This window comes from Helicoverpa zea, chromosome 2 (genome assembly GCF_022581195.2).
Source record: "Helicoverpa zea isolate HzStark_Cry1AcR chromosome 2, ilHelZeax1.1, whole genome shotgun sequence".
Taxonomy (NCBI): domain Eukaryota; kingdom Metazoa; phylum Arthropoda; class Insecta; order Lepidoptera; family Noctuidae; genus Helicoverpa; species Helicoverpa zea.
Window position 1 is genome coordinate 8,647,946 of NC_061453.1, and position 27,289 is coordinate 8,675,234.

Here is a 27,289-nt window from a genome sequence, read left to right on the forward strand (position 1 = left end):
TGATTGAAAATAAATGTTTATTCAATCATTTAAAATATTTATAAATATTGTTCTTTTGTACAATGTAGCAACATGTGTACACATGATTGATGACAGTAGCCTAAGTGAGACTCATATAACTTACAGACGCGAATTAATATATTTAAAAGATACATTCGAGGGCGCCTAGTTTACACAAGCTGCTCATGTTCCGTACACTATTTACACAACACCTATTTACCCATCCTGATTGATTCAAACGTTTGAGTAATTCATTGTCTATTAGCAAAGTATAATGCAAACATTAAAAACTCTGAATCACCATCAGATTGCATCGTGGGTATTCTACTATGATCTAGTGTATGCTATGATCTATTTCACAATATATTTAAAATATCACATATGTACAAATTATTTTCAAAAACTAAATCTCAATAATATCAGCAACGTTTCTGTGACATGTTGACAGATGAATAAATTCGTAAGTTAGCTAAACTTAGGCCATCGATTGCATCGTATTATATTTATATTTTATTTGCATATTTTACATTCAAAGTATCTATATTCAAAAACTATCACTTATCAACAAATCAATGATTAAGATGTCTGCAGGATTCTTCTAAAATATATTTATATAGACTGAAAAGATGTAATTGTGCAAAAAAGTTGCGAAATCTGCTACTTAACTAAACATTGGCACATAATATTTACTAAATTTGTAGTATTGAGCTAAGGGCGGTATTGATTTGTTGATGTGAAAAAATTGTGGCTAGATGGTAAAGCCATAAATTGACCAAAGTTTATAACGAGAATAGTTCGATTTTACTATAAGTTCATAAAACTACAAGATTCATTGAAATAGTGGAGTTTTACTGGCGGAAAAGCCGAGCAAATAGCTCGATAACCCTGTTCAAGGGTAAATCTTGTATGATTATGAATTTATACGATTTAATTACAACACCTAAGCACACCTTGATAAACGGTAGACACTCGTTTTCGATCTCGATAGGCTGTCGACTTCTTAAAATACTTTCGAATAATTTACTAAACCTGCACAATCAATTCCATTCAAACCCGTTCACGGTTCAATCCAAGGCACTCGTTGCACCATCAGTCCGGCGGCGCTGCCGGACGCGTTACAGAATAAATAAGGAGTAGTGCTTGCCGCGCGGCGCCTGCGCGAGGCGTCAGAAGCGTCGCAGCGCCGCGCCCGCCGCCGCCTTGCGCGTCGGCTGCACCGACAGCGGCGCCACCAGCACCTCGCCGCCCGCCGCGCCGCCGCCGCTCGTGCCCATCTCCTGCCACACAACACACCGGTCACGCACCACTAGCGTACTGAACGACATTACATCAAAACCCAAAATATGTTATTTTCACGTTAAACGGACACTCGTAATATTATATTTATGTAGAGAGCTGACTCACGTTGATATTATTACAGCTGGCGAGCCTCATCTGCGCGAGCTGCGAGGCGGGCGTGAGGTTGGAGGTGGAGCCGAACGGCGAGATCATCGACGACATCGCGCGCTTCAGCTTCGACGGCGTTTTGTTAAACGAAAACGCACGACCCACCTGTACGACATACGACAAAATTAATGTATCTAATTAATATGCAAAAATACAACACTATTTACATTGGGCTTCTGGTTAAATACTTACTTTACAAACTGAACATGCTCTTTCTTTACTTTTATTATAATTTCAAATAATTTTAAATTAAATATTAGTCTCATTTACAATAATTTAAGAAGCCCAAAATATCAATTATAACAGTGTTTATTAGACAATATGTCATCACATAACAAAACCATGCCCATTTTCCGTCCACAATGACACAGATGTTTAGAAACAATAGGAAATGAGTATGTATGGATGACTTGTTAAAACACCACTGGTATGGCACGCTCACGACGGTTAATGTGTGTAAGGACTTAAAGCTAAGCGTTAACTAAGACATTCACTCCCTCGACCCTCGCTCTCTCTGTGCAAAAATTGAGCTATTTACTTAGCAATACATTCATTGGCAACGCAAGTTATACAATACTTCATGAGTAGTCACTGAATTAAGCAACGATGGACTGATTACTGAGCACACACTGATTCCTGTGCTTTCATCACATTATTACTTAATAGTCTCCCAAATTCCAATGACATGTATTATTATTAAATGAATAATCCTCCATAACCGGGATGATAATGAGTAAGATTATGAAAATGAGGGGTTCAGATAGAAGTGCATGGATGCCAGCAACGTTTAAGGTTTATAATACTCTTCATATTTACGGACGTTCATTTGAGTGATATATTTTTTTAAGTTGACTTCAAAAAAAGGAGGTTTTCAGTTTAATGTATGTTTGAGCGAGATTATCTCATGTTTTCCTGAACCGATTTGCGGGTTTGTAAGATTTGGATGTTTTGGTATATTATTGAAGTCGAAGGTTTTATTTTTTTTATAAAAAGTTTTTATCCATAAGAATTGGTCAGCGCACATCTAACTGAACGTAGCAACGGCACACAGTATTATAGTGACAAACAGGAAGCAGTGTGCGGATGAAGGTATTAGTGGGGCTCAGGAGTGCGGCAGAGGCGCGTCAGACCTGTGCGAGTAAGTGAGCGCGCAATACCCATGTGTCTAGCAGCCCGGAGCCCGGCTCGGGCCGCAGCAGCCCCGTCAGCCCCGCCAGCGCCTCCAGCTACAACACAACACGACGCTGTCTCTGCACTACTATGCCAACACTAACCACTAGAACAGGACACTGCGAGTCGCTCTTAGTCGCCGATATGCGCAACCATTCTTGTCCTTGTGAAGTGCAGGCACCCGTATCGTAGATACATTATGTGCCCACAAAAACTTAAAAATACTGAGGTTGAGGCTAAGTTAACCCACCCATACATTAGTGGTTTGGCATAAAAACACATGATTTTGTTAACTCCCCATTTAAAAAAGTTCCCGATTCGTACTAGAAAGTTCTTAGCCATTGTTTCTATTCCATTTCAACTCGGCGAGTAAATGAATGTATGACTTTTGATTGTTATAACACGTTGACATAGTTGAATGCAAAACGACTGCAGACTACAATATCATGCCTTAGTTACATAGAGATGCTTGTGACGAACTCCTTGAGGTAGCACTTAAAATTTTTGTAACTTACCAACATCACTGTTATGTGCTTGTTATTCTATGTCCAAGCTAAGCTAATATTCGTCTAATTCATGCTTTATTCATGTACATATATTTTAAAACTGGGTTCGAGAGTCAGGCGGTTAACAAACACGTGTTTGGCCTATAGTTTGTTAGCCTGGCCTGGACTCTCGCCAAGATATCATACAGTATAGACAAGGGTTGTGTTAGTGACGTGATGTTACCTTGATCCTGGTGCGGGCGGCGAACTTGGACACCTTAGACAGTGTGCTGAGCGCCAGTTCGCTCGTGTCGATGTCGAGCTGGTGCGACTCTAGGCACGCCAGAAATTTATCCTGGAAAAAACAATATTATAATTGTAATATGGGCCCAGCAGTTACATCAGTGACGATTACTGTTTCATATCCATTTTTCGAAATGTACCAGACTTTGTGACTTTGTAGCTGTGTTGTGTTGTGTGTGTCATAAACATAATAACATATTGGTAAACTACAACATGAGCAATACTTACAGCATCAGCTTTGCAGACGGTATTAGCCATTTGTCTGCAAAGTTGTCGAAGAAAATGTGACTTGTCTACGGTTTCATCAGTAATCATAAAGGAATAGAGTTTCTCTTTGAGCTCTTGATTGTTGCGGCACATCAGCGCAAATACGTTGTGACAGTCTGAAACAATACAATCATTTTGAGATGGTGCTACATTATTTGTTAACTTTGATGACACATCAACCTCACATATTGTAAATGCAGCAAAGTATTTGTATCGAAATATATAATACTGGCTATTCCAAGCGGATTCAACCGCGTCCCAAGGAAACTTTTTCTCGTACCCGTATAAAACATAGGCCACGTTCAGTGCAGAGAATTGTGGCTTCCCATTCTTCCTCAGAGTGAAAGTATTATTTAAATCGGTTCAGTAGATAAGGAGCCTATTTATTCGATACAATCTTTCATCCTTATGTATTAGTATAATTTAGTAGATAACCATAATATCAAATATAGCAACACTTTAGTACAAACCTTCAGCTTCCCTGATATCGACGACGCGCTTGACCGTGCTGAGAGGCATGAGCGATATGTGCCGGTACGGCTTGCTCGAGCCTATCCGCATCGTGCCCGTGCCGTTCGTTGGGCTTTTACTGTTAAAAGCCTGAAATAAAATGAGAAATTGCTTTGACTATGCTATAAAAAATAATTTATATTTGTAGTGCATTCCTTATTTACCCTCAACGGCCTTTTCGTCTATTGCAGACGATTTAAGTGGTGGTGTCTGTGATACAACGCCTTTCGTGACTGAACAGACAGATACGAGAGCGACATTTCTTACCACAGGCTTGACAAGGAAAGTAACTGGACATTAGTGTCGAACCATGTTCATGTCTTTTATATCTCTTGTCAGCAAGCACTCCGAACTTATTTACCCTACCTCAATCCAATCACTCTATCGCTTAAAGGTTGGCTATAAGAGAACCCAACTCTGGGTTAAGCTTGCAGTTGTATGTACATATAAAGTGTGCAATAAAGAATAATATAATCCCAGGCAACATACTCACTTTGGATCGTTTCTTGCAGACTTCCATGGTGTCAGTGAAGAGGAACAGCACGAGGTGGTCCCCCCGGCCCGACAGCTCCTTGGAGAGCTCCACCACTTCACAGCGCGATACAAACGACCGGTGAGACGACACCAGGTGGGCCTACGTACAATACAAAGCATGAAGCGACGAGGGTTCCAACCGACTTTTACAATAATCCTTGAGTCACATAGTCTTGCGTATGTTACGAAATATGACTCAGTGTGCTTTGTGGGTGGGGGCCCACTAGAGCCAAAGCCTGCCCAGGCTGCGGGATTTTTCGAAAAAGTTTAAAGTTCGAAAACGCTTTTATATGTACCGGTACATAAAAGTACTTTTGATTATGTACAAGTACATTGAAGGAAAAGAAAGAACATGGTGGGTTTGAAACAGTAAGTTTGACACTCCCTCACGATGCAGCCTACAGCGGGAGGGATCTTCTGATGCTTTTTCACCAAAATATAAGTATATGTATAAACAAGCACAAACACTATTCTTTACATCAAGATTGGTCAGCATACTGAGCTGTATTTCTAAAAGGTAGAATATCACACAAGTGTGTGTGTGTGTGTACGATAGAACATAGGTGTGCGCGTTACCGGGCACTGGTCGATGTCGTTGTAGATGTCGAACATCTGCAGCTGTCCCTCGGTCTTGCGCTTGTCCTCGTTGATGTGCGACATGACCTCGCGCAGCCCCGCCAGCGCCTGCACCAGCGCGCCGTGGTCGGGGTTGTTCTTGTGCGTGTGCTTCAGTATGTCTGACAAACACATAACATAAGATATCAAATCTATTCTACGTTAAATTAACCTACTTCCTAAAAAGAAGGAAGTTGTCAATCGGATGTTTGTATATGTAGTTAAATAAGAATTTATAGAAATCGAACATAACTTGTTTGATCCTGTTGTTGAGTTACACAAAGCTTCATTATATCTATTGCTGACTATTTCTTTGTCAACAAGATAAAAAGTGGCAGCAATAGACTTAATGAAGCTTTAACTTTAATGGAGCTTTGTGCAACTGACGGTATTATTATTATCTCTTTATGACTCTATTTCTTTTTACATTTCTATTTTATAACAGTTTATTAAGATCAAAATTTAGCTTGCAGATTAATGGAAAACAGCTGCAGACAACTTTTTATAGTGAGAAGAATCTTGGGAGATAGTTCAAACAGCTGGAATAATTACTATAGTTCGGCCGCTCAGAGAATGCGTTTCTGACACATCGCGATTGAACTGACGACGTAACTTTGTAATGGCGTTGCAGTACGATAAAAATATTTTTGCTGGTTGTTTATCGTTTTAACAATTGTTGAGCATTAAAACAACATTATTATATCAATAATAATCAATGAATGTTGTAATTTTGTGCCAAATTGAGTGTCAAATAACTTGGTAAACAATATTTTTCTAAATCTATACTGCGCTATTACAAGGTTATGTCAGCGCTTTATATTTGTAGTGCTGTGCTAAAAATAACAGGCAAGTATCGTAATCTGTTCTGGTTGATGGTTCTTATACAGTTATAGGTACTTATAATATAAAATAATACGTTTTGTTTTTCTTTTTAAGAATTTGAAAATAATGGACTATAGGATAACTTTTATGAAATATAAAAATAAAACTATGATCAAACTGAACGCGCGAAAGAAAGTAGCATTTTTATATTTAGGTTGAAAATGGTAACCCCAAATGGCATCATGGGCCGTCATTTTGTGACGCTAAATAGTCATTTGTTGTCGTTTCGTGCGCTAAGACTAAGTGCCCTGCCTCATTAGGACGCCAATGGCGACGTCGCCGGCTACGTATCCAAGCAGTTAGTATTGAAATGTATGGAACCTAACTCACTTGGCGACGGTTTGGTAACGTCGCCAAATTGGAGGCGTGGCAACGAGCTACAGTTCCCTATGTGGCTTCTGGCTACCGTGGCAACTTGGCGACGTGGCCACAGTAGCCACTATAATGTACACGGTAAAGCGCACCTCCCTCACACAGTCGCCAATGTGGTCGCCAGTCAGCTTGCAATTTCTTGAGCGACAACGTAAACAATTGACTGTCGAGACGCCATGGCCACTCGACTTGGCGACATTTGGATGCCAGAAGTAGCCAGACCTGTGCCGCTGGCGACGTCGCCATGGCGTCCCAGTGAGGTAGAGCTCTAAAAACCTGATTTTGGAAGATTTTGACCGAGATATCAGGATTGATTCTGTTATTGATAATACCTAATATACACGTAGGCGAAGATGATGATGAAGACACCACCTCCTCAAGCGAATCGGAGTCTGATTAACATTCTGTACGCACATTCAATTCAATGTACTTACTTTATTGCATAGAAATACAGATTGTAACTTTGTAACAAAGAATAAATAAAACGATTTTATTATATGAATATTACCTTTTTTTGGTTTCCACTTAAATAACTAAAATATAAATTTTAAATGATTCCGCCAATTTAAAACGAAAATAATCTTAAAATAATGCGGCGGTTTATTTTGGGGGAACGGTAACGAACTCAGTGTTATGTTGTGCCCATCACTAGTCCTGACTAACTGATAGGTGTCAGGAACGCATTCTCTGAACGGCCGAACTTTATGTTACGTAAAGGGTACTTACCATCAAGTAATAAACTTATACTAGGTAATCGCTGCACTGGTCTTATTAGTAGCTCCTGTAAACTTTGTCGGCCACATTCTGGCTTGGTTTGACAGATTTTCAGGAATGCATGAAATCTGAAAAGAAAAAAAAATCATTTATTAAATCTTCGATTCAGTACAGTAACTAATGTGTTTTTTTTATTATTCTTCTTCATTGCACACGTAAATACATTTTGACACACTAAAAACAGAGAAATTATGCACAACATATGTTTTATGTCGAAACTTAATACTGTATACCAGAGGTTCAGATACAATGACGTTTATATTCATACCTTGGGTTCTCACGGTCGCACTGTTGCAGCATCTCCTTGGTATTCTCGAAGAAGTTGACGAAGGGCGGGTAGGCCTTCACCATGTCGGGCGTGTAGCGCAGCACGAGCCGCCCGATGCTCGTCTCCTCGCTCCAGTGCGCCTGCGCGAACCGCAGCTCCTCTAACATGCGCCTGCACACCGAACACAACGCATGCTCATTACGTGTTTAGTTTTAACACTAAGGATGAATATCGGATGCATCAAAATATTATTGTCCGTTTTCCGTAAAACATCTGTTTACCATGAAAATTGAACGTAAACGTAAACATTTGTTTTCATCGTCAGTTTTCATCAATATCCAAGTTCATTGATGACATATATGTCATAACTAGACATCGGATTATATGCATTTGCATGTTTGCATATGCAAATGCATATTATGCTATTATTTTAGCGTTATTGCATATTTTGGTACTTTTTCGTTGATAGTGCTTATTTCAGTCAGTTTGACAGTTCAGAAGCCATTGCAATTAATTCAAGCCAGCAGGCATTTGAGGATTCTTCAATTAAACAAAATATTGCTCTTATTGCAACACACTTCAGCAATATACCCGATGCCAATGAGAGACTAGAAACTAAAAACCTTCCTCTGTGCCTTGGAAATATTAGACAAAATGATTGAACAGAGTAACGCCCTTCCGAATTCACTTTCAGAAAATGTTCGTGGCTAATTAAATGCTGTTTTGTATAAAAACCCGAGTCTCGAAGCAATAAAAAAAGTTAACGCATTTATCAATGGCAGCGGACAAACTCTATACCTGAAGAGGTCTCGGCAGAAATGGCGCCAAGTTTCAAGTTCTGTCATTTTCAGCCTATAAATTAATTTTAAGTGACAAACGTCTCAAAGCGGCAGAAAACCTTGAAAAATATGTAATTGTATATTGTCACAAGAATTACAACTAATAGTACCTCTATGTATATTTAAATATATGTTGTGAAAATAAAAGTTAATTCTATTAGTGGTTTTTTAAAAGTGCATATTTTGTGCATATTTCTCTCTTTTTTAGTGCATATTTGCATGCATATTTTGGCATTTTGATAGTGCATATAATCCGATGTCTAGTCATAACATAAATTGGGCCTAAATACGATCAGAGATCTACACTCATGTGGTGTCTAAGAAGGTGGCTCCTGAGCTCCATGAATTAGTGGAACTAAAAAGGGAAAAATTGGGCTTTGCAGGTATCGACAATCAGAAAGCAAAAATCTACAATGTTCATACTCACTGGTGTAATTCATAAATAGGCGGTAAGTTTCCAAATATAATTTTGAGTTCAGTATTATTGAGCAATGCTTGATTCTTGCCATTACTATTGTCGTCCTCGGCCATCTCCTCCAACGGTTGCTTAAACATCTGTATGTAGGTTAAAGACAGATTTATTAACTATATATATTTTTATACTTATCTGCAAATTAAACAAAAGCCATTACTTAACATCACGCTCATTATATGCATCGTATCTATTGTAATTAGAAACCAATCTATTGTAAATAAGTTATTGTCACAGAAAAAACTTATTTTTCTTTATTTTATGTAAATGTGAGTATATGTATATAAAAGCCTTACCGTAACTATTGTGTGCAATATTCCGACATAATTGGACTCTGTCTGTAGCAGCTCCATAAACACTTGCTGACGAGGCGAGAGCAGCTTCCTGACAACCGTGTCGGGGACCTCAGACTCTGTGGACGAACAATGAGCGGTCAGAGCGTTCCGCATAATAGCATACCTACGTAGTGCACGAGTTCAACATGACGTTATTATAAACAAGAAAACATAAATATATGATTATACCGTTGTCTGTTGACACAACAGTTATCAATCTGGTGAAAGGTATTTTTCAGTTAATTACTTGTGCATATAATGGAACAGGTGGTTAGAGCTACTGACCCTCGAGCAGCTGCTTGCCGTCGGGCGAGGGGGTGCAGTCGAGCAGGTTGCCGGACAGGCTGAGCAGCACGGCGTCGCCCACGGAGGAGCGGCGCTTGTGCAGCGCGGAGTCGCCGCCGCGCAGCTTGCGCTTGCGCAGGCGCTGCAGGTGCGACGGCGTGGCCGCGTCCGCCGCCGCCTCCTCCGCCGCCGCCACCGCGCCCGCGCCGCCCAGCGACGAGCGCCGCGACACCTCGTCCAAGTACTGCGCACAGACAGAACTATTACTATACCGCTCCAGTTCATTCACTCAACTTATATCAAACTAAACATTCTTTAAAATATAAATAAAAGCATACTTGTTGATGATAATCTTTTGCTGATATTTATATTACTGCAATTTTAATACTCACGTCTTTGAATAGGTAATCTCGCTCATCTTGCGCCTCCTCGTTTTGCACGGAGGCCCAGAACCATTCGGCCTTGACGACATGCACCCGCGTCGAACAATCCGGCGCAACCACTGTATTGTGCTCATCGACAACCTGCATTCACAAAGGGAAGTATTACGAACCATACTTTTAACTTCTGAGATTGCTTTCCTTCACCATTACCCACTAGACCCGTTCATCGGGATTCCTACACAATTCTTGTGAAGGCGTATCTGTGTACGCACGCCCCATTAAGCGTCTAAATAGATTTCAAGGTGCAGATATATTTTATATGACATGCATTCCAGCGAGGACCACTTCGAGGCCGAGAAGTCTCGACATGTACATGACACAGACCATGACCGCTGATGTTCGATGGCATGACAAAGCTACTATAAGTTTAGTAGTATTGAATAAAATAGTGTTAGTACCGGCAGCGATATTCCATGGCATTGCGATATGGTGTGGGCGTCGCGGATGGGGGGCGTCGAGGCGGGCGGCGGCTGGTCGCGGGCGGAGCGGGAGGCGGGAGGGGCGGCGGGGGCGGGCGGGGGCGGGGCGGCGGGGGCGGGCGGGGGCAGGCCGGCGCGGCCGAGGCGCGGCGACGCCGACGCTAGGCTCAGCGCGCTACTCATACGCAGCTCGGAACCGCCGCAAATTGAATGGCGATGAGTTCGGAGCCATAGGCTTTGTGGGGTTTTAAATACGGTGGAATCATCCAATTCATCTACATCAGCATCTCTGTCTCTGACCGGGGTAGCTAGGTCAGTGCTGTCCACTGTATCTACTTGTACTGGGGAAATATCTAAATTCATTCCATCAAATACCCTCTTTGGTGTAGAAACGTTTTTGAGATCTGAAGGTAAATGGCTCGCGTCGACTTCTACAGTATTACGTTCTGCTCGCTTTTCATATTTCTTTTTTCTTTCGCTCCTAAACGAAGCTGTAAATGACTTCACACTTCTTCGTAGTTTTGAAGCGGATTTTACAGTTTTTGAACTTCTAATTGAAGCAAATGATATATCAAAAAATCCTGACTGTTTGCTTGTGTTCATTGAACAAATAGAAGCATTATCATCTTCTTTGATGGGTGACGATGTGGAAGCTATAAATTCACCAGCTGGGTCAGTAGGCTTGACGCTGTCTGGACTCACGGACTCCACTACAATTTCTCCGGACGTTTTAGTAACCGAATCTTTTTTCGTTCTTTTGAATATTGTCGGCCTATTTTTAAATTTAAAAGAGTCTTTAATTTTAAGCCTTTTAATAGACTTCCAGTTACTTTCTTCACATTTGTCTGGTGATAAGTTAGCATCAACTGTGCTCACTTGGAAATTAGAATCTGTAGAGTTACGACTTCTTTTTTTGCCAGACGATATTGTAGTTGTCGACTGTTGCAGTTCTTTGCCGACAGTTGAGTTGGCTAACAAGAATACTGGTTCATCTTTGGAGTCGAGATCACACAAACTCTTCGTGAGTGACGAGTGTAAAGATCCCGCTTCAGTGAGACAATCAACTAAGTTAAAAACGTTCATAGACTTATTTCTAAATACTTCTCTCTTGTCTTTGGAGTTAATTCTGTCTGCCCCATGGACGAGCTGAGACAGGTTTTTGTTATTCTCTTTATCGGAAATATTAATTTTGCGCAACTCAACACGTTCAACGTGTGGGGGACTTTTAGTATTGTCATAATTATAATATAAGTCGTCGGTAAACGATTTTCCTACAAAGCTAATACTGAAGTCATCTGTTTGATCTTTGCAAACAGCTTTGGCGTGTTTATCTCTAATACTGTTCCGAGCTAACTGCAAGCGTTGCTCTCGCTCATCGTGCGATACGTCGGCACTGACATCGTTACGCTTGCTGGGGCTAGCGCGGCGGCCCGACAGCCGCGCCGACAGGCGGCGGTACAGGGAGCTCTTGGGAGTGGACTGGGACCGGTTGTTGGGAGTGCTGCGGGATGGTTTCGTGGAGTTAGGTGTACTGGGGTGGGGCGATAGGATAAGCGAACGACCGAAAGTCTCCCCATTGGCCATTACCTGAAACATGTGTGAAACACACCACGCAATGATGTAATGAAGCCATTCCAATACAAACATGCACGACGACAATAATAATATTATTATCGCGATAGAGGTAGTTACAACAAAGAAAGCGACTGCCTAGCGAAGATTGATAATATGTACTTTCACAGTTTAGTTTACAAAGTATTTCTGAACATAATTGAAGTCTATGAAAGAGGTGTTTGAGAAGCGATTTAAATAAATGAAATTGATCTGCTTGTGAGATTAGGTATATCTACAATGTAAATAGTGTCCTGTGCATGAGAGAGGATATTAAGGAAGCAAGTCGACACATAAAAACACACATGTAACAAAAAATGTGAACAACACTAGAAAATGGAGGTCGTGTGTGTAGGTACACGTAGACTGATGAGGTAGGTGCGCAAGTAAACACAGCAGTGAATATGAGTGAACCAACAATACCATGAAACTCGTGATAACAACAAAATGAATATAAAAAACAATGAAATAAAAAGAAACAATGGGTCGACTTTGTGTCGTGCGGTGAGGGATGCGGAAGTGGTTTACATGTTGGTCTATCCCGAGTGGCTGAAGACCAGGTCGGGATATCGGGATAAAATAAACAACAGATGAAAAAACAAAACGCAAAAGAGTTTCTAATATCGAAACAATTTCAGTGTGCATATAAAACACGCGACGTGACATTGAGTCGGCTGTCATTGGGTCATTATTTGTACTGATAATTGTACATCAAACACCTGCTGGCATTGAAGGCATTGCTAATAAATACGCAGTCATCGGAAGAAGTAAAGAGGTGTAAAATGTGTCTTAATAACAACATAGGTGTGCTACTAGCTTATTCATATTATCTACAATGTATGTCTAACTAAGAGTGATTTGTGTACCCAAGTATAGTAACTACACGCATGCTGACTTCATAATGCTAAAATTAAAATTAGTTACTATTTATGTGTAATGTGCCATGAATTATATAAATAAACCGGTATGTATGCATGTTATGCAGAGGTAAACATTCTGTAAGACATTTTGTATCGTTGGTAGGGTCTAACAACACACAACAACAACAATTAATTAATTTAACGAATGGCGAATTAAGCGTATCGTCAGACTGTTAAAAAGGTTTTTTTAAACAGCTATGTTTGACCTTGAAAATACAATGTTTAATGGTGCGACTTCGGTCTTCGTCATGTTTGTAAACATTTGGCTTGCCGCGCAGAAGGACAATTGAATTTAATGTAATCAATAGAATGCTACCAGCATTATCGGGGTTATCAGCTGCATTATGTTCGGCAATAAGTCAAATACGAACAACATTGAGACACGTGTATTGTGTGTGTGTGTGTAAAAGTACAGGTATGCAGTACTCACGACGTGCGTGCAGTCAGGGTCGTCCAGCTGACAGGTGCCGCCGCCATTGCTGGCGAGCACCTCCGCCATGTGCTGGGTCTCATCTTCAGGGAAACCCACAAAGCAGACGCGAGCGCCCGCGAACACTTTTAATTTGTGTTCCTTCTGCAATGACGACATAAATAAACAGAATGAGTATTTGAACTACGAAAATTATGAATAGCTATATCCTGAGGTAGGGCCGACGTCCCGAGAGACTACTTCGCGCATAAAAAATTACAACAGAACAATAAAATAACCTTCCCGAATTCCAAAAGGAATATGTCGTGTGTATATTTCTTTGGTTACATGTGGTAACCAAAGAAATAAATATATATAATAACAGTAAACAAAAAACATAATTTTAATTTATTGATTTGTACATTGGTGGGCCCGAGCTAATTTAATAGTGTGGTCAATAAACATAACTTTTGATAATACTTACAATGACGTCATCATCAGTGGCTAGGCAGGCGGGGTCGTCGCGGCGTTCCCAGCAGGCGTCGACCCAGGAGCGCGCCAGCACGGGCAGGCCGAAGCCCGACGCATACCGGTACTTGTCGCCCGTCGCCGCGGCCGCGATCAGGTGCGTCACTTTACTCGACATGTCCTTGCGGATCGACCCGCCCATATAGTGGATCAGGGTTATCAGGTACGTCTGCCGAATAATACATCTATTGTACACATTGAACTGAATGATTATTATTTCTTTCTTCAAGTACTCCTCCGTCCATAAACTACTTAAATTGTAAATTTGTGTTTCTGAACAGTTACGGCCATTTAATAGGATACAATCAAAGATGATGTTCCTACATACAGTCGCATTCATTTCAATTGAAGGCAGATTTGGTTGATTTGGAGATGGTTGACTGTAAAACTGTTTCGAGTTTATCAATATTGTCACTCTTGTCACCCGACCGCAAGAGCCGATTTTGCATGATAGGAGGATGTTTACGTAAAACTCAAGAATTAGTCAATAACTATCAGTGTCTAAGGAACCACGTAATTTCCTACATAAATTGGCATTACTAACAAGTTCATCCTTTTTCCGGAATCCTGAGAAACATATGACAGCGCCGCGCATCGCGAGCGAGTAGAGCGGGCGCGCGGTCGCCGGCGCCGGCTCATCGCGCTCCGACAGCTGCAGCACTGCTGTAGGGCCCAGCACCCTGTAACACACAAACATTCATATCAAGCATTAGTATAGCAGTACCTATGTAGCCAGTTCAGTGTCCAAATATTTTAACCAGCTGAGATTTATTTTTAAAGTAACTACCATTCATACATAATAAAAGAAAGTCATATGACAACCTCTTTGTTAAGTTAAAGCTTGAAATAGCCATGTACGTGGGTAAATTATTGATTATTTTATGACACACCATACCACATACGATGCGGCCTTCTATGCTACCCAAGGTGCCTTCACACACACCTAGACAATCAAACGCCTATTTGATATCACTGACAATGTAGGGTGACGAAATATTTGGCTTCTAAAATGCATAAGTTTTTGCCCTCCGCTAAATATTTGCCGTTTACCTATTCACTAGAGAACATTTGTTATGACTCCTAAACTAAGGCTAGAACAATATTCAAGCATAGTCATTATCGCCGGAATTGAGTTTTAAGTAGAGATGTCGATTAGACACAGTACCAGGAATACTCATAATTTAATGACATCTTATCTTTTGAAGTGCTGATATATTTCCCTTCATGAATCTATGATTCTGATTCAACTGTTCCTGCTACTCATGACATACCAATTTAATAACAGGAAATAATATATATGTTTGAAGAACACCCCATTCACTTACAATAAGAAAGACATTTACACATACAGATTAGGTACATGACTAGTATATTAGGTCTTAAAATATTTTTGTACATCCTACTATGTGTGAAAATTATTTGCACGAATATTTATAAATGAAGCAAAATCTGTCTATCGTGCCAATACAAACAGTCATTACAGTGACGCTACTAGCAGTCAACATAGTCAATAACAAAATCATATATACATCTAATCTGATTCACTGGTATACAATTATATTAATTTGTTAATGAAATGCATCACCAACCGAAGCTGTCAGTTATTGCTACTTAAAAAAATACAAAAAGCCCTTTGAAAGTGTCTATTTCTTTACTAAAAATCGATTCAAAATGTTCTGTCACTCTCGATTTCATTTTCAAATGTGCAGCGTAACATGTTTCGAGTGAGTAGAAGTTGTTTCACAATTTTATTAGTCATTTTTATTAATTGGACCGAGTTTAATGTACGTTGCAATAGCACAGTGAAATTCCGTCCAACCCATTATTATACTTTTGAAACAAAATATTCAGTTAGTCGCATTGGTACTCAAGATAAACTTATCAATATTGAAGGCATATCAATTACAGTTCGCCGGTCAAAGTAACAGTTGCAATTTATAAGCTAGCAATTTGCTTACATCCGACTAATTAGTTAACCTTATCAGTAGTATGAAAATATTATCAAGTCAGGTCACAGGCGGGCTTTCCTTTTATGTTGGTTCGAAGCTGAAAACTTGGACATCAGCTACTACATTCGACCCCTTGTATAATTAGAACTAGCGGTGCATATCCGGAGTACCTCACGCTGAATATTAATGAATTTCTTTATGTAATACAATGCACTCCCCTGTTTTACTGAGTAACGTACAAACCGTCAACATGAAGCACAGAGTTGGTTTACTTCTTGTTACATGTATTTAGAGGTTCTCCACAGTTCTATGGATCCCGAGGGAATTATTTCTCGTAATCGGACTATTTGTAATTCTGCTGTAAACGTTGAATATTTAGTCCAAGTATTACCTGTATGTTTTAAAATTGTCGTAATTTGTGAGAAATAACTTAAGCCTTCCACTAAGTAATAATTTGTTATGGTATCAATGGATTTAATGAAATGAACGTAGGTACCACACATTGGCTTGTAAGTATGTGGGTACATAATGTAACATGGCACCGCTTATCAACATAACAAAACATTCGTTATTAGTGAATAGCCATAGCCATGTGCCATGTCTACTTGACGCAGTAAGTTCTAATATAGGGTAGCATTTTATATGTATTTTAGATAGTGAAAGTAGGTGAATAAAGAAAATATATACCTACGGAAAGAAAAAGAAAACCAACAAGAAAATGTGTACGGCCGAATTTAGAAACCACCTCTTGAAGCCGTTTTTTAAATATTAATTATCGTTATTATAGCAGTCCATTGACGGTTAACGGATTGTGACCGCGTACCCTCCCGGTATGAAGCTGCCCGCATCCAGACACAATTAATAACAATAAAACTCGAAATTATACTACTGAAACTATATTTTGAAAACATACATGGAATTATATTTTGCTTGAATGAAGGATGTTAGTCGCCTGTTCGTTTGAGTCAATTATAGAATTCGTTTTATTCATATGTATGTCATTGTAGAAAATATTAATAGGGCAAGGAGTTTATCCGCGAAGCTGTGAATTAAAAGTGTTGTTGGATATGGTGGGCGTCAGCGTGACGCGAGCTCTCGGAAAGAAAAGTGCGTTGAGTTCTGACGACGACGAGTCGCTATTGGGACTGTGTAGGCCTGACGTCACAGGATGCCGCATACAACGCTACTATAGCTATCTGTCGCTTTAGAAATACTTGATGAGTTACAGTCGAATTCCACGAATTTGTAAACAATCATTGCGATTCAATTAAATATTAAAATAGCATATTTTTGTTCCGAAAATTACTCATGCACTAAATAGATTCAGTGAAAACTTAAAATAGTAAATTTTAAAGAAGCTTGTGAAATAAATGCCTTTAGAATGAGTTGGCAGTCAGCTTTTCTCTTCATTCAAGGCGTGTGTAAATATTTTGGTAGGAATGCAACTACACCCGTTCATCCTCTTATGTATCGAACTTGAGGATTGACTAAATCAAAATGTCGTCTAAAATCGATATCAACTGATATTATTGACACATGCCAAAGATTAATATAATCACGGCTTCTCATAACGGCTGTAGTTGTAACATACGAGGAAGAATTTTTTTTACACAGAACAGGGAAAATCAATCATAAAGACACGAAACTTCTGTGAAAATTCACAATTGAAATAATTATGAAATTTTGACTGTCCTATCGCCCACAATAAACAAAACTATTCAAGTTGTTCATCTCAGTGAAATCACACTGACAGCAGTTATTAGAACAAACATAAGTCAAATAAAGTCATCAACACCACTTACACATCGCAACTGGGCTGAATATTATCAAAAGCTTTTGATTCGGCACGAGCGACGAGATGCGGAGGATCTTCCTCCTCAGGTGTAGGTGGCAGCCGCGTGGGCCCCATTACTATCACATCCACTGTAATCAGGCACTAGTCCGACGTGCTCTCGACACTATCGCTTCGCTTTGGACCCACTCACTAGCACTCTTTATCATCGTCATGGAGGTTACCTCATACACTTCTAACGGAAATCTGAGCATACATGATCTCGTTTTAATTTCGCGTATTCGTTGACTATTATTTCGTGCTAATTCGAGAAGTGAAACAGATTAATAGTTTTATCGCGAGTGCCGCGAAAACAAAGGCACAAACGGCGTGCGCGTTGTGCGTTTCACGTTAGATTGAAAAACAGTCGAGAGGAATGTGAGGCCGAAAATAGCAAGGAGCGTCGCGCGGCCACAAGGGCGACCCTCGCGCTACGCCGAACGTCGTCGCGTCGCACGCCCGCGAACTCTACACGCACCTTTATTTACATCCATCCTTCTATGAAACAGTCACCGTAACATACGGCCGTTTTACGAGTAGAAGGTCCCTCGTTTATAAACAACCCCGACTTGATGGGAGTTATGTGTTGGTCATTGTATTTAATGATGATACTTTTGAAGATGTCATAACGGTCTTTATAGAATCGTGATTTTGATTTTGCCTTCTTTCTTCGATATTTCGATCAGGCTAATCATTTTTTTTTTTTTGCTTTATGCGTATAGAACGCTATATTATATGAGTCAGGTTAGAGAGATGAAATAATAAAACAATGAATTCTCATCAGAATCATCTAAACAGCATCGTCCCGGTAGCACTTCAATAGGAATTAAATGCATCCATATATTGAGCTCGAGGGAATGGTGTTCGAACTACAAGAACAGAATTATAAATATCCCGACATTTTAACAATGGCGCCGGGCAGCGTAGCGCCTCCTTGCTGATGCCGTACAGCTCAATTCTACCGCAGCTGAATTTAATGAACACATTGAACGATAAGGAGCCGCCAAATTGCCACTCATAAATCAAACTCAAGACAGACTATAGTTTCGATGCGAACAAAATACAACTTAGAGGAAATCAGGGTTGTTGAACTAGCGATTTGACAGCGTGGTGTGGAAGGAGGATGCGCTCGTTGAATGCATCATAAGGGTACTAGGTAGATCACTTGCAATGTTGCAAATTGCGAAAATTAACCATTATTTAAATATTTTATTAAGAAAAGCGCATGACACGTAAATACGGACAACGCAGTGAACAAGGGTTTCTGTTTTTCCTTTAATTAAAGGAATCTGTTACTCTAATGTGTTTCTACCCAAAGCATAGACAGGGACATGCTTCAATAATTTATGGAGATAGTTGTTTGACGCTAATCATAAATCAGCACTGAAGTAAGCATCGCCCACAGCAGTTCACAGCGTTGGCTGCTGAGTTTCTTCAGCATTCTTATTGTGTATATTCTCATCATAAGAACAATTAAACACAATGAGTCATGGGCAGGGAGATTTAAAAATAAAACTGCCAAATCTTATTTTTCTTAAGAAAGGGTTTTGCTTTCAAGATTTAGATCGAAAGTAATTATTGTGTCGACAAGCGTCCCTAGTTGTTTGATTTGTAGAAATACTTAGCTGTGAGGAATTTTTGCTATAAATCTTTGACATGATCATTATAACAAAAAAATGCTCTCTTCATGTATAGGTAGGTAATGACATGGAAGAGTTATGTTTTCAAAACAATTGATGATCAGCATGCTATATTACTATTTTAATGAGTATTTACAGATACAACCTATACTTCGGCCGTTCAGAGAATGCGTTCCTGACACCTATCAGTTAGTCACGACTAGTGATGGGCACAACATAACACTGAGTTCGTTACCGTTCCTTCAAAATGAACCGCCGCATTATTTTAAGATTATTTTCGTTTTAAATTGGCGGAATCATTTGTTTTATATTTTAGTTATTTAAGTGGAAACCAAAAAAAGGTAATATTCATATAATAAAATTGTTTTATTTATTCTTTGTTACAAGTACATTGAATTGAATGTGCGAACAGAATATTAATCAGACTCCGATTTGCTTGAGGAGGTGGTGTCTTCATCATCATCTTCGCCTACATGTATAATTATATTATTATCAATAACAGAATCAATCCTGATATCTCGGTCTAACAAAAGCCGGGTAATCAAATAAAAACAGATCGAAAACACTTGAAAAACGTGGTCTATGCGCACGAAACGACAACGGACGACTGTTTTAGCGTCACAAAATGGCGGCCCATAACGCCATTTGGGGTTACCATTTTTAATCTAAGTATAAAAATGCGGTTTGGTCATAGTTTTATTTTTATATTTCATAAACGTTATAATTAAGTCTTATAGTCCATTATTTTCCAATTCTTAAAAAGAAAATCAAAACGTATTATTTTATATTATAACTGTATAAGAACAGATTACGATACTTGCCTGTTATTTTTAGCACAGCACTACAAAATATAAACCGCTGACATAACCTTGTAATAGCGCAGTATAGATTTAGAAAAATATTGTTTACCAAGTTATTTGACACTCAGTTTGGCACAAAATTATAACATTCATTGATTATTGATATAATAATGTTGTTTTAATGCTCCTCAATTGTTAAAACGGTAAACAACCAGCAAAAATATTTTTATCGTAACTGCAACGCCATTGCAAAGTTACGTCGTCAGTTCAATCGCGACGTGTCAGGAACGCATTCTCTGAATGGCCGAACTATAATGAAATAAAACCTACATCATATCGTACATTTCTTAAAAAGCTGGTTTTATCGCAATGTTCATCTTAATGAGCACTATTTTAGGCGGGCTGAACGTCACCACGTTTCCACGGTTGCGTTTACACGTACAAAAGCGTAGGTGAGTGTAAGACAAAAAGATGTTAATGTAACCGCGCAATACAGCATTCGACGCGCTTATTAGTAGTTTGGACTAGCAAAAACGCCTTTCGAGCTGCCAAAATAAATGTCAATAACGAATAGTTAGCAACACAAGTACCATTGGAATATTGCAATTTTATTCGAGTAAGTCGTTATTGACATTTATCCCTTTACTCATCCTTATCCTCGTATCTGATCTCAGACATTTAAGTTTTCAATTTGGATCAAAGCAAGCCACGTCAAATTATTTTGCTTTCACTTTAGGATTTTTTACTATTACGTATTATTTAAGGTAACAACACCATCGCGAAACAGTATTGGTCTGTTCTCTATTCTGAAATAGAATTAAGCACTCACCTGTATTTCGCTCTATGTGCAGTGTCAAACAGATCACCGTCAAATGGTGAAGTGATGACGTAGGAAGGTGGGGCGGGGGGCTGCTGAGACGGCGGCAGAGCTTCTGGGCTTGGAGCGACCGCCACCGTGCCCAGCCGCTCGCAAGCCGCGCGCACCCTCTCACACTCCAAACACGTCTCATTCACGTACACTAATGGAGTCGACGAGCCTGGTAAATAATCACAATGTTAATACTTTTATAAGATACGGAATGGAATAATTTACTAAAGGCTTAGATTCTTAAAACATATTTCAATTGACTGCCAACCCTGGATGTCTTGTGGATATTGAGATATAAGAAGTCCCACTTCTTACATCATAGTGTACTATGTATCCAGATGTATAAGGGCAATAATTTAACTATAATTTGTACATATTAAGTAATCTTCATACAAACAAAGATCTGTAGCACGATTATGTTATACATCGTATTAGAACAAAATAACGAGTCAATGCAGAATGTTTCACTGAGTTGGATTAAACACTCTACCAATAAAATTTCTATTATGATATATGTGCGCACATTTTACGATTTAAAATAGTACAGACTGGGGCTCAGACGGATTACGACTAAACTAGAATATTTATTGCATACCATACAGTACATGTTTCAATAAATGGCAAGCTAGGAAACTGTGTAATGATAATGAACCTTTTTACACCCAGGGAGCATACTAATTTTTGTCACGTATAAATCGGTATAGTTTATCCAATTTGGGTAGAGTTATACATACATACATTCATAGTACCTCTAGCTGCCTCTTTCACATCTCACACATTCACTATAATAAGATCAGTGAATAGCTGCTTGGGCCAGAGACTAGTGTTCGAGGCACGGAAGAGTTCGCACTACCTACTTATGGTGTATTCTGAATAGATAATTAACTTATAGCAATAGCTTAAAAGTTGATCAATCGATCAAGGTCTCTGTAACTGTAATAATGAATGTTGCTGTTGAAAAAGTTTTCCCAATTGAATAAAGGATTGCGATTAAGGATTCCAGTGCATCAGTTTTTAAACGAATCCTAATGAATTCGAAATAATCAGAGGTAAATAAAGCAAAACTACCTCATAATAGTTACTCTGATTGGATCATGTACAACCATGTCACATTATGTTCACGGGATATGTATCTAGTGTTAAGGTTTTAGATTTCGATCATATGCCAAAAGTGTTCATGCCCATTAGGTCATTTTCGGGCTCTGATCGGTCTTCATATAAGGCTCATCGTGGAACTTAAGGCATTTGGCATAAGACGCAGTCATGCGTGTTTAACTCTTTGCTGGCATCAATGTTATTTTTAACACCATGCTGCTGGCTTGCGGGTGCGATTTCTCAAGAATATCGCTTCGCAGACCTGAACCCTCGATTGGATGTATTATTGTCTACATTAAATGTTTATGTACGAAATATTATGGAAGAGAAAGAATTCCTGGCTAAGTCCCCAAGGGTTAAGCAACGCTGGTCGCGGTCAGTTCGTGGATTAGCATCTTGACATGACGAGTGTCGAGTCCCTACCCCTTCGTGTTTCAGAGGGCACGTGAAATTGGTGGGTCCCGCCCACCTGTCATTTAAACACCTTTGGTTGTCGTCACGTGTATTTAGAATTCTAATATTATTAATTTTTAATAACTGAAATAAGATAGATCTTTTGAAGAGCTGCGTAGTCTTCGCCAAATTATTCTCGTGTAAGGTAATCGTGAACCATGAACACGATTTATCTGATTACGACGAAAACCACTTGAAAAGAAACAGATGCTGACAACCACCGCTTCCTTTGATCCTTCAAGAATGCACGGCAGAGGCATGCCGAGCGAGTTCCAACTCTTGTAAACATCGATCATCGGCGCATATCATTGTTATTTCGGTCATAATTTAACGCTTCAACGATAAGTGATTTTGTAGCTATTCTCACTACCCTAACTACATAATCATAAAGTTCTACGGGAGTCTGTTTATTCAGATAATGACTACTAAACCTAGAGGATAATTATAGGATTAGCATACAGGATTTAGGAGCAATCGCGCGTATAACCCAAATATAGGTACATAAACTTTAAATTTTCTACTCATATAATGCATTATCATCATCATCATTATCATCAGCCTATCGCAGTCCACTGCTGGACATAGGCCTCTCCAAGTGCACGCCAAATTTTATCAAAAGTATAATGCATTTTACTTTTGATAAAATCCGATTAATTTGTATCTAGATAGACCTCTAGGTATTTTATTGAAAAAGTCTACTAGTGTTCTTTTATGTTTACGATATGAAGAACGGATTAGTAATATTTAAGTGCACGCCTTCGATGTATAATGGGTACCTAGTAATAAGTGAAAACGTGAAAAACAATATAACGAGAAATGTGACCTTTCTTAACACGTTTTCTAACGTTAATGGTTCAGGGTCGCTGAGTCACGCTTGCGACATAGGGAACACCCGGCACTCTTGGCATGCAACACCACGCGAAAACAAGATGCTCTTGCCTGTACCTCACACATTGAGTAGGTTGTCAGATGCAGTACGAAAGTATTCAATCATACAAATACGCACTCAAGATGAGTGCTCAGCAGTTTAGATAATGATAATGGTATCTAAATGGTGATAATAAAATAAGCAGTATTCACACCATAACACATTTTTTGATGAACCTTCAATTTTGTCCATTGATTGATAAACATGCACAAAATGACACATCATTCGAACTAATAGAAATGGTAAATAGATTAAACTTCTTTACCTGCAATAACTGCTGTCATATTGCTTATTTATGTGTGACGTATATTAAAGCAAACATGTGACCATTTTATAATTTGAAAGACACAGTTATATATTTTAATCAAATTAAAGCTATTAAGTAAGTTACTTTTACTGTCCAGTTGACATAACATTTATATTATTTAAGAAAACTGAAATGAAACAACTTCGTACAACATAAGGCAAACAGTACGGATTAAGTTTGATTTTTCATAAAATATTTATTGATTAGGTAAAGCATGAAGTTTTAAAAATGTAGCATTGATATTGCCAAAGTTTAATTTAATATGGTGTTTTTATTATTTAATATGGTAAGTTATATAATTGTGATGGGGAATTGTTGAGAACACGCCATGCTACAAACGCATTCGCACTCACATCCTCCACCGAGGTATGACCGCAGTTGTTCTACCAACGCTAGCATAGTTGGCGTGCGTGCCGCAAACCACGCTTTACGCCATCTGCAAAAGCAGTGCTCTTCAACAATCTTGGGCGAAAAGGGGCGATGACCGTTGCAGTATATAAATTCTACTAAAACTGATAAACAAAGCTATGAAATTACACATGGAAGCTCCATATCTTTTTTTAAAGAAATTATTTGTTATTGAAGGGTTATTAAGTTATCATGATCCTGCTTTTGACCTTATCCCAATATTATTTGGGGTTGGCACTAGTGTTGCAAAAAAACCGTTTTTTTTCTAATGTGTAAAAAAACCTTGAAAAAAAAAAAAACCTGATAAAAAACTGTTTTTTTTCTGGGCCTTTTTTTTTCAAGACTAATATAACTCTAAAATTGTTAGGGCATTAACTGTTAAAGATTAATACTTAAGATTACATAATAGAGTCCTAGGTTTATTCTTGAATCTATGGTACTTTTCTGATAAAACATTACCAAAATTTCATAAAAATATTGGCAACATTCATTGATATTAACTCAACGAAAGGGAAATTTTGAAAATTGAACTAAAACGTAGGCTAGAAAAAAAACCAAATTTAGAAAAAAAACAACGATGCAAAGTTTTTTTTCATGTTTTTTTTTCAATAAAGTCAAAAAAACAAATCGTTTTTTTTTTCATTTTACATCACTAGTTGGCACAGCATCTGTTTTTCTTCTGGAGTTGTATTAAGTTTAAATTTGAAAGTTATGCAACTACTATTTACTTAACCACACTATTGGTACATTATTATTATGGTAAGCAGGAAATATTTGTGTTAGCTTTGTAAATGTTTTTGACATTGCCATTTGACATTTAAGCTGAATAAATTAAATACAGGTATCTATTTTACATTAAACAGTTAGTTTAAGAAAAATATTATGAATAACTTTCAACATTAGTATCTACTTTTCTTTCCATTACTTGCATATGGAATAAGTAATTATAACAAACTTATTTATGGTAATTAAAGATGAGGAAAATTTGTCTACTGAAATATGTTATGGAAAGCTTTGGATTTCAAAGAGCTACTTCAGAATGAATATTCAAATTGACTTGGGATATCAACTAACTAAGTACTTATTATTGCAGCTAAAGAGTCATCAGTGCTTTCAGATATCTGTTTATCATAAAATGAATAATATGTGAAGTAGTCAATGTTTTCACAACACGGAAGGGTCAAGCCTTCTAATAATTAATTGCTTTTGTTAACTACTTGTATTGGTAATGTAGTATACAAAAACACCTCTATTACATATCACATTGGATCAATACTTTATTTTTGTGTTATTATTATACTGCAAAGCAGATTTGGTATATTCAATTTAAGTGAGGACTATTACACAATACAGACAAAAATAATCATTTCTTGCATACCTCTTCCCAGTAAAATATTATTGATTTTACTTGTACAGAGAATGGCATTAAAAGAACATTTGAAAAGCAATTATACTGTGAAATGGTTTCAAGGATCCCTGATAAGTACTGTAATTGTTGACACCTGTGCATTGACAATGTTTTTTGAAACACATTCATATAAAACATCAAATATTAAAATATTATATTCTACTGATATAAACAAAATCAAACATAAAGGCATTGATTTGGTGTCTGCCTAATATAAAGGTATTCAAATGGGAACAGGGCAGGAGAAAGAAAGAAATGTAATGTATAAACCTACATCAATAAGGGAAGGAAATAATCTAAAGGATATTTTGACAAATAATTGTTATAAAATAATACTGTTTGATTTGGAATCTCTATTTCTATCAATTCGAAATATAACAAAAAAATCTAAAAGCTAGAGTCAGACTATTGAAAACCTTGGTTATTTTATGGATATTATGGGATGTTATAAGAATAATAAATATGAATACAGAAATTTTTGCTCTGGTTTTAAAAAGACATTGCTTCACATACAATATATCCAGGACTACAATGCATGGTCTATCAAACTTATATGATTAAAAAGTTCATCAAAATAAATAATAATTGCTTCAATTTGAGCAACATGGCAATGATAAGATCTTTTTTACAATTAAAGAAAAAAAAAAACAATTAAAAAAGTTTATGTGGTGGCAGCAAAAACAAAATCTATTCCAGCTGAATTACTCTAGACTAGAATGCAATTATCAGGTAGGAAACGACGCACAGCAACATTTTGAGCTTCAGACTACTACGTTTAGCTCCTAAGTCCTAGTTTACTCAAGACCCTACCAAAATTACCGATTTTTGAGTGCAAACTTTTTCAAAAACGAAGATTTATAATTCAAACAGTATTTTTTTTCGATTTAGTTGTTGTTTACATTTTTTCCAAACATCTACATCCTTTCTTTATCAATTCCTGCACCCTTTACACACTATATGTAATGGAACAATGATACGTTAGAATATTTACCATCATCATTTTCTTGAATTTTGTCAGTTGTAGCGGTGTTTCCTGTTTGTGTCATGCCCTTAGACAATTCGTCCATCTTGCCGTACACTGGTTCGTTACATCAATCATTAAAATCACAACACAAATTACAAAAACCTTATACGACACATATTGTACTATATCTCACTACGCAAAAAACTCAGTCTTTTATGAAAATAATTAGTTTTATCCATTTCAAACACATTTCTAAAACTCAGTATAGCAATCACTCACTAGTTCACTACGAACCAAATTGAAGTCCGTCAGAGACAAACCATAAACAAAGCAAAAGACAAGACGAAGACGACACTGCTGCTGGCTTATGGCTGAATATTTTAATCATTATTTTAATGAGACTTTAAATTTTAAACAGACAATTTAAAACTATTTCCATAATATGTGTGACCGATGCATTGAGACCGATGCCATAAAATGTATCCTTAACTCTGTGCTTCATATTACCATCCAATTACCATTCAATATTACCATCATTGCGCTGACGGGGTTGTTTCTTTCCATCTGACGAATACTTGAATGGAACTTTAAAATGTAAGATGCTGTCGCCCTATCTATGAAGATCTTCATTATCCACATAAACATGGAACAGAAAGAAGAAGTGCTATTTTAATTTATATTCCGTGATCATAACAATGATGGTCAATGCTAGTCATAAAGCGATCCTAGTCGATCAATTAAATTGCGCAAC

At 38.1% G+C, this 27,289-nt stretch overlaps 1 protein-coding gene across 6 annotated transcripts; it reads right to left on the reverse strand.

Moving 5' to 3' along the window:
- LOC124637603 (protein ECT2) lies at positions 1–26,813 on the reverse strand. Of its 6 annotated transcripts, XM_047174216.1 has the most exons (21): positions 26,566–26,813; positions 24,112–24,194; positions 20,937–21,144; positions 14,432–14,567; positions 13,844–14,056; positions 13,381–13,524; positions 10,399–12,006; positions 9,950–10,081; positions 9,558–9,801; positions 9,234–9,349; positions 8,893–9,020; positions 7,627–7,797; positions 7,311–7,426; positions 5,292–5,452; positions 4,675–4,815; positions 4,142–4,271; positions 3,633–3,787; positions 3,346–3,456; positions 2,577–2,672; positions 1,405–1,551; positions 1–1,277 (listed from the first exon to the last, which is right to left on the reverse strand). In XM_047174216.1, the coding sequence occupies exons 2-21, from the start codon at positions 24,155–24,157 to the stop codon at positions 1,167–1,169; spliced, it is 4,314 nt and encodes a 1,437-aa protein (XP_047030172.1). In that variant the 5' UTR covers positions 24,158–24,194; positions 26,566–26,813; the 3' UTR covers positions 1–1,166. The 6 variants fall into 6 exon arrangements, with proteins under 6 accessions (XP_047030172.1, XP_047030163.1, XP_047030155.1 ...); XM_047174207.1 differs by lacking the exon at positions 24,112–24,194 and having other exon boundaries at positions 2,604–2,672; XM_047174199.1 differs by lacking the exon at positions 24,112–24,194.
- Between the last annotated feature and the right edge of the window lie 476 nt (positions 26,814–27,289).

Excerpts from the sequence above, each read along its gene's own strand:
- LOC124637603 (XM_047174199.1), bottom strand. The coding sequence starts at position 26,641 with ATGGACGAATTGTCTAAGGGCATGACACAAACAGGAAACACCGCTACA. Across the intron at positions 12,007-13,380 it reads ACCCTGACTGCACGCACGTC|GTAATGGCCAATGGGGAGAC; the intron begins GTGAGTACTGCA and ends CACATGTTTCAG. Across the intron at positions 9,021-9,233 it reads TATTGCACACAATAGTTACG|ATGTTTAAGCAACCGTTGGA; the intron begins GTAAGGCTTTTA and ends ACCTACATACAG.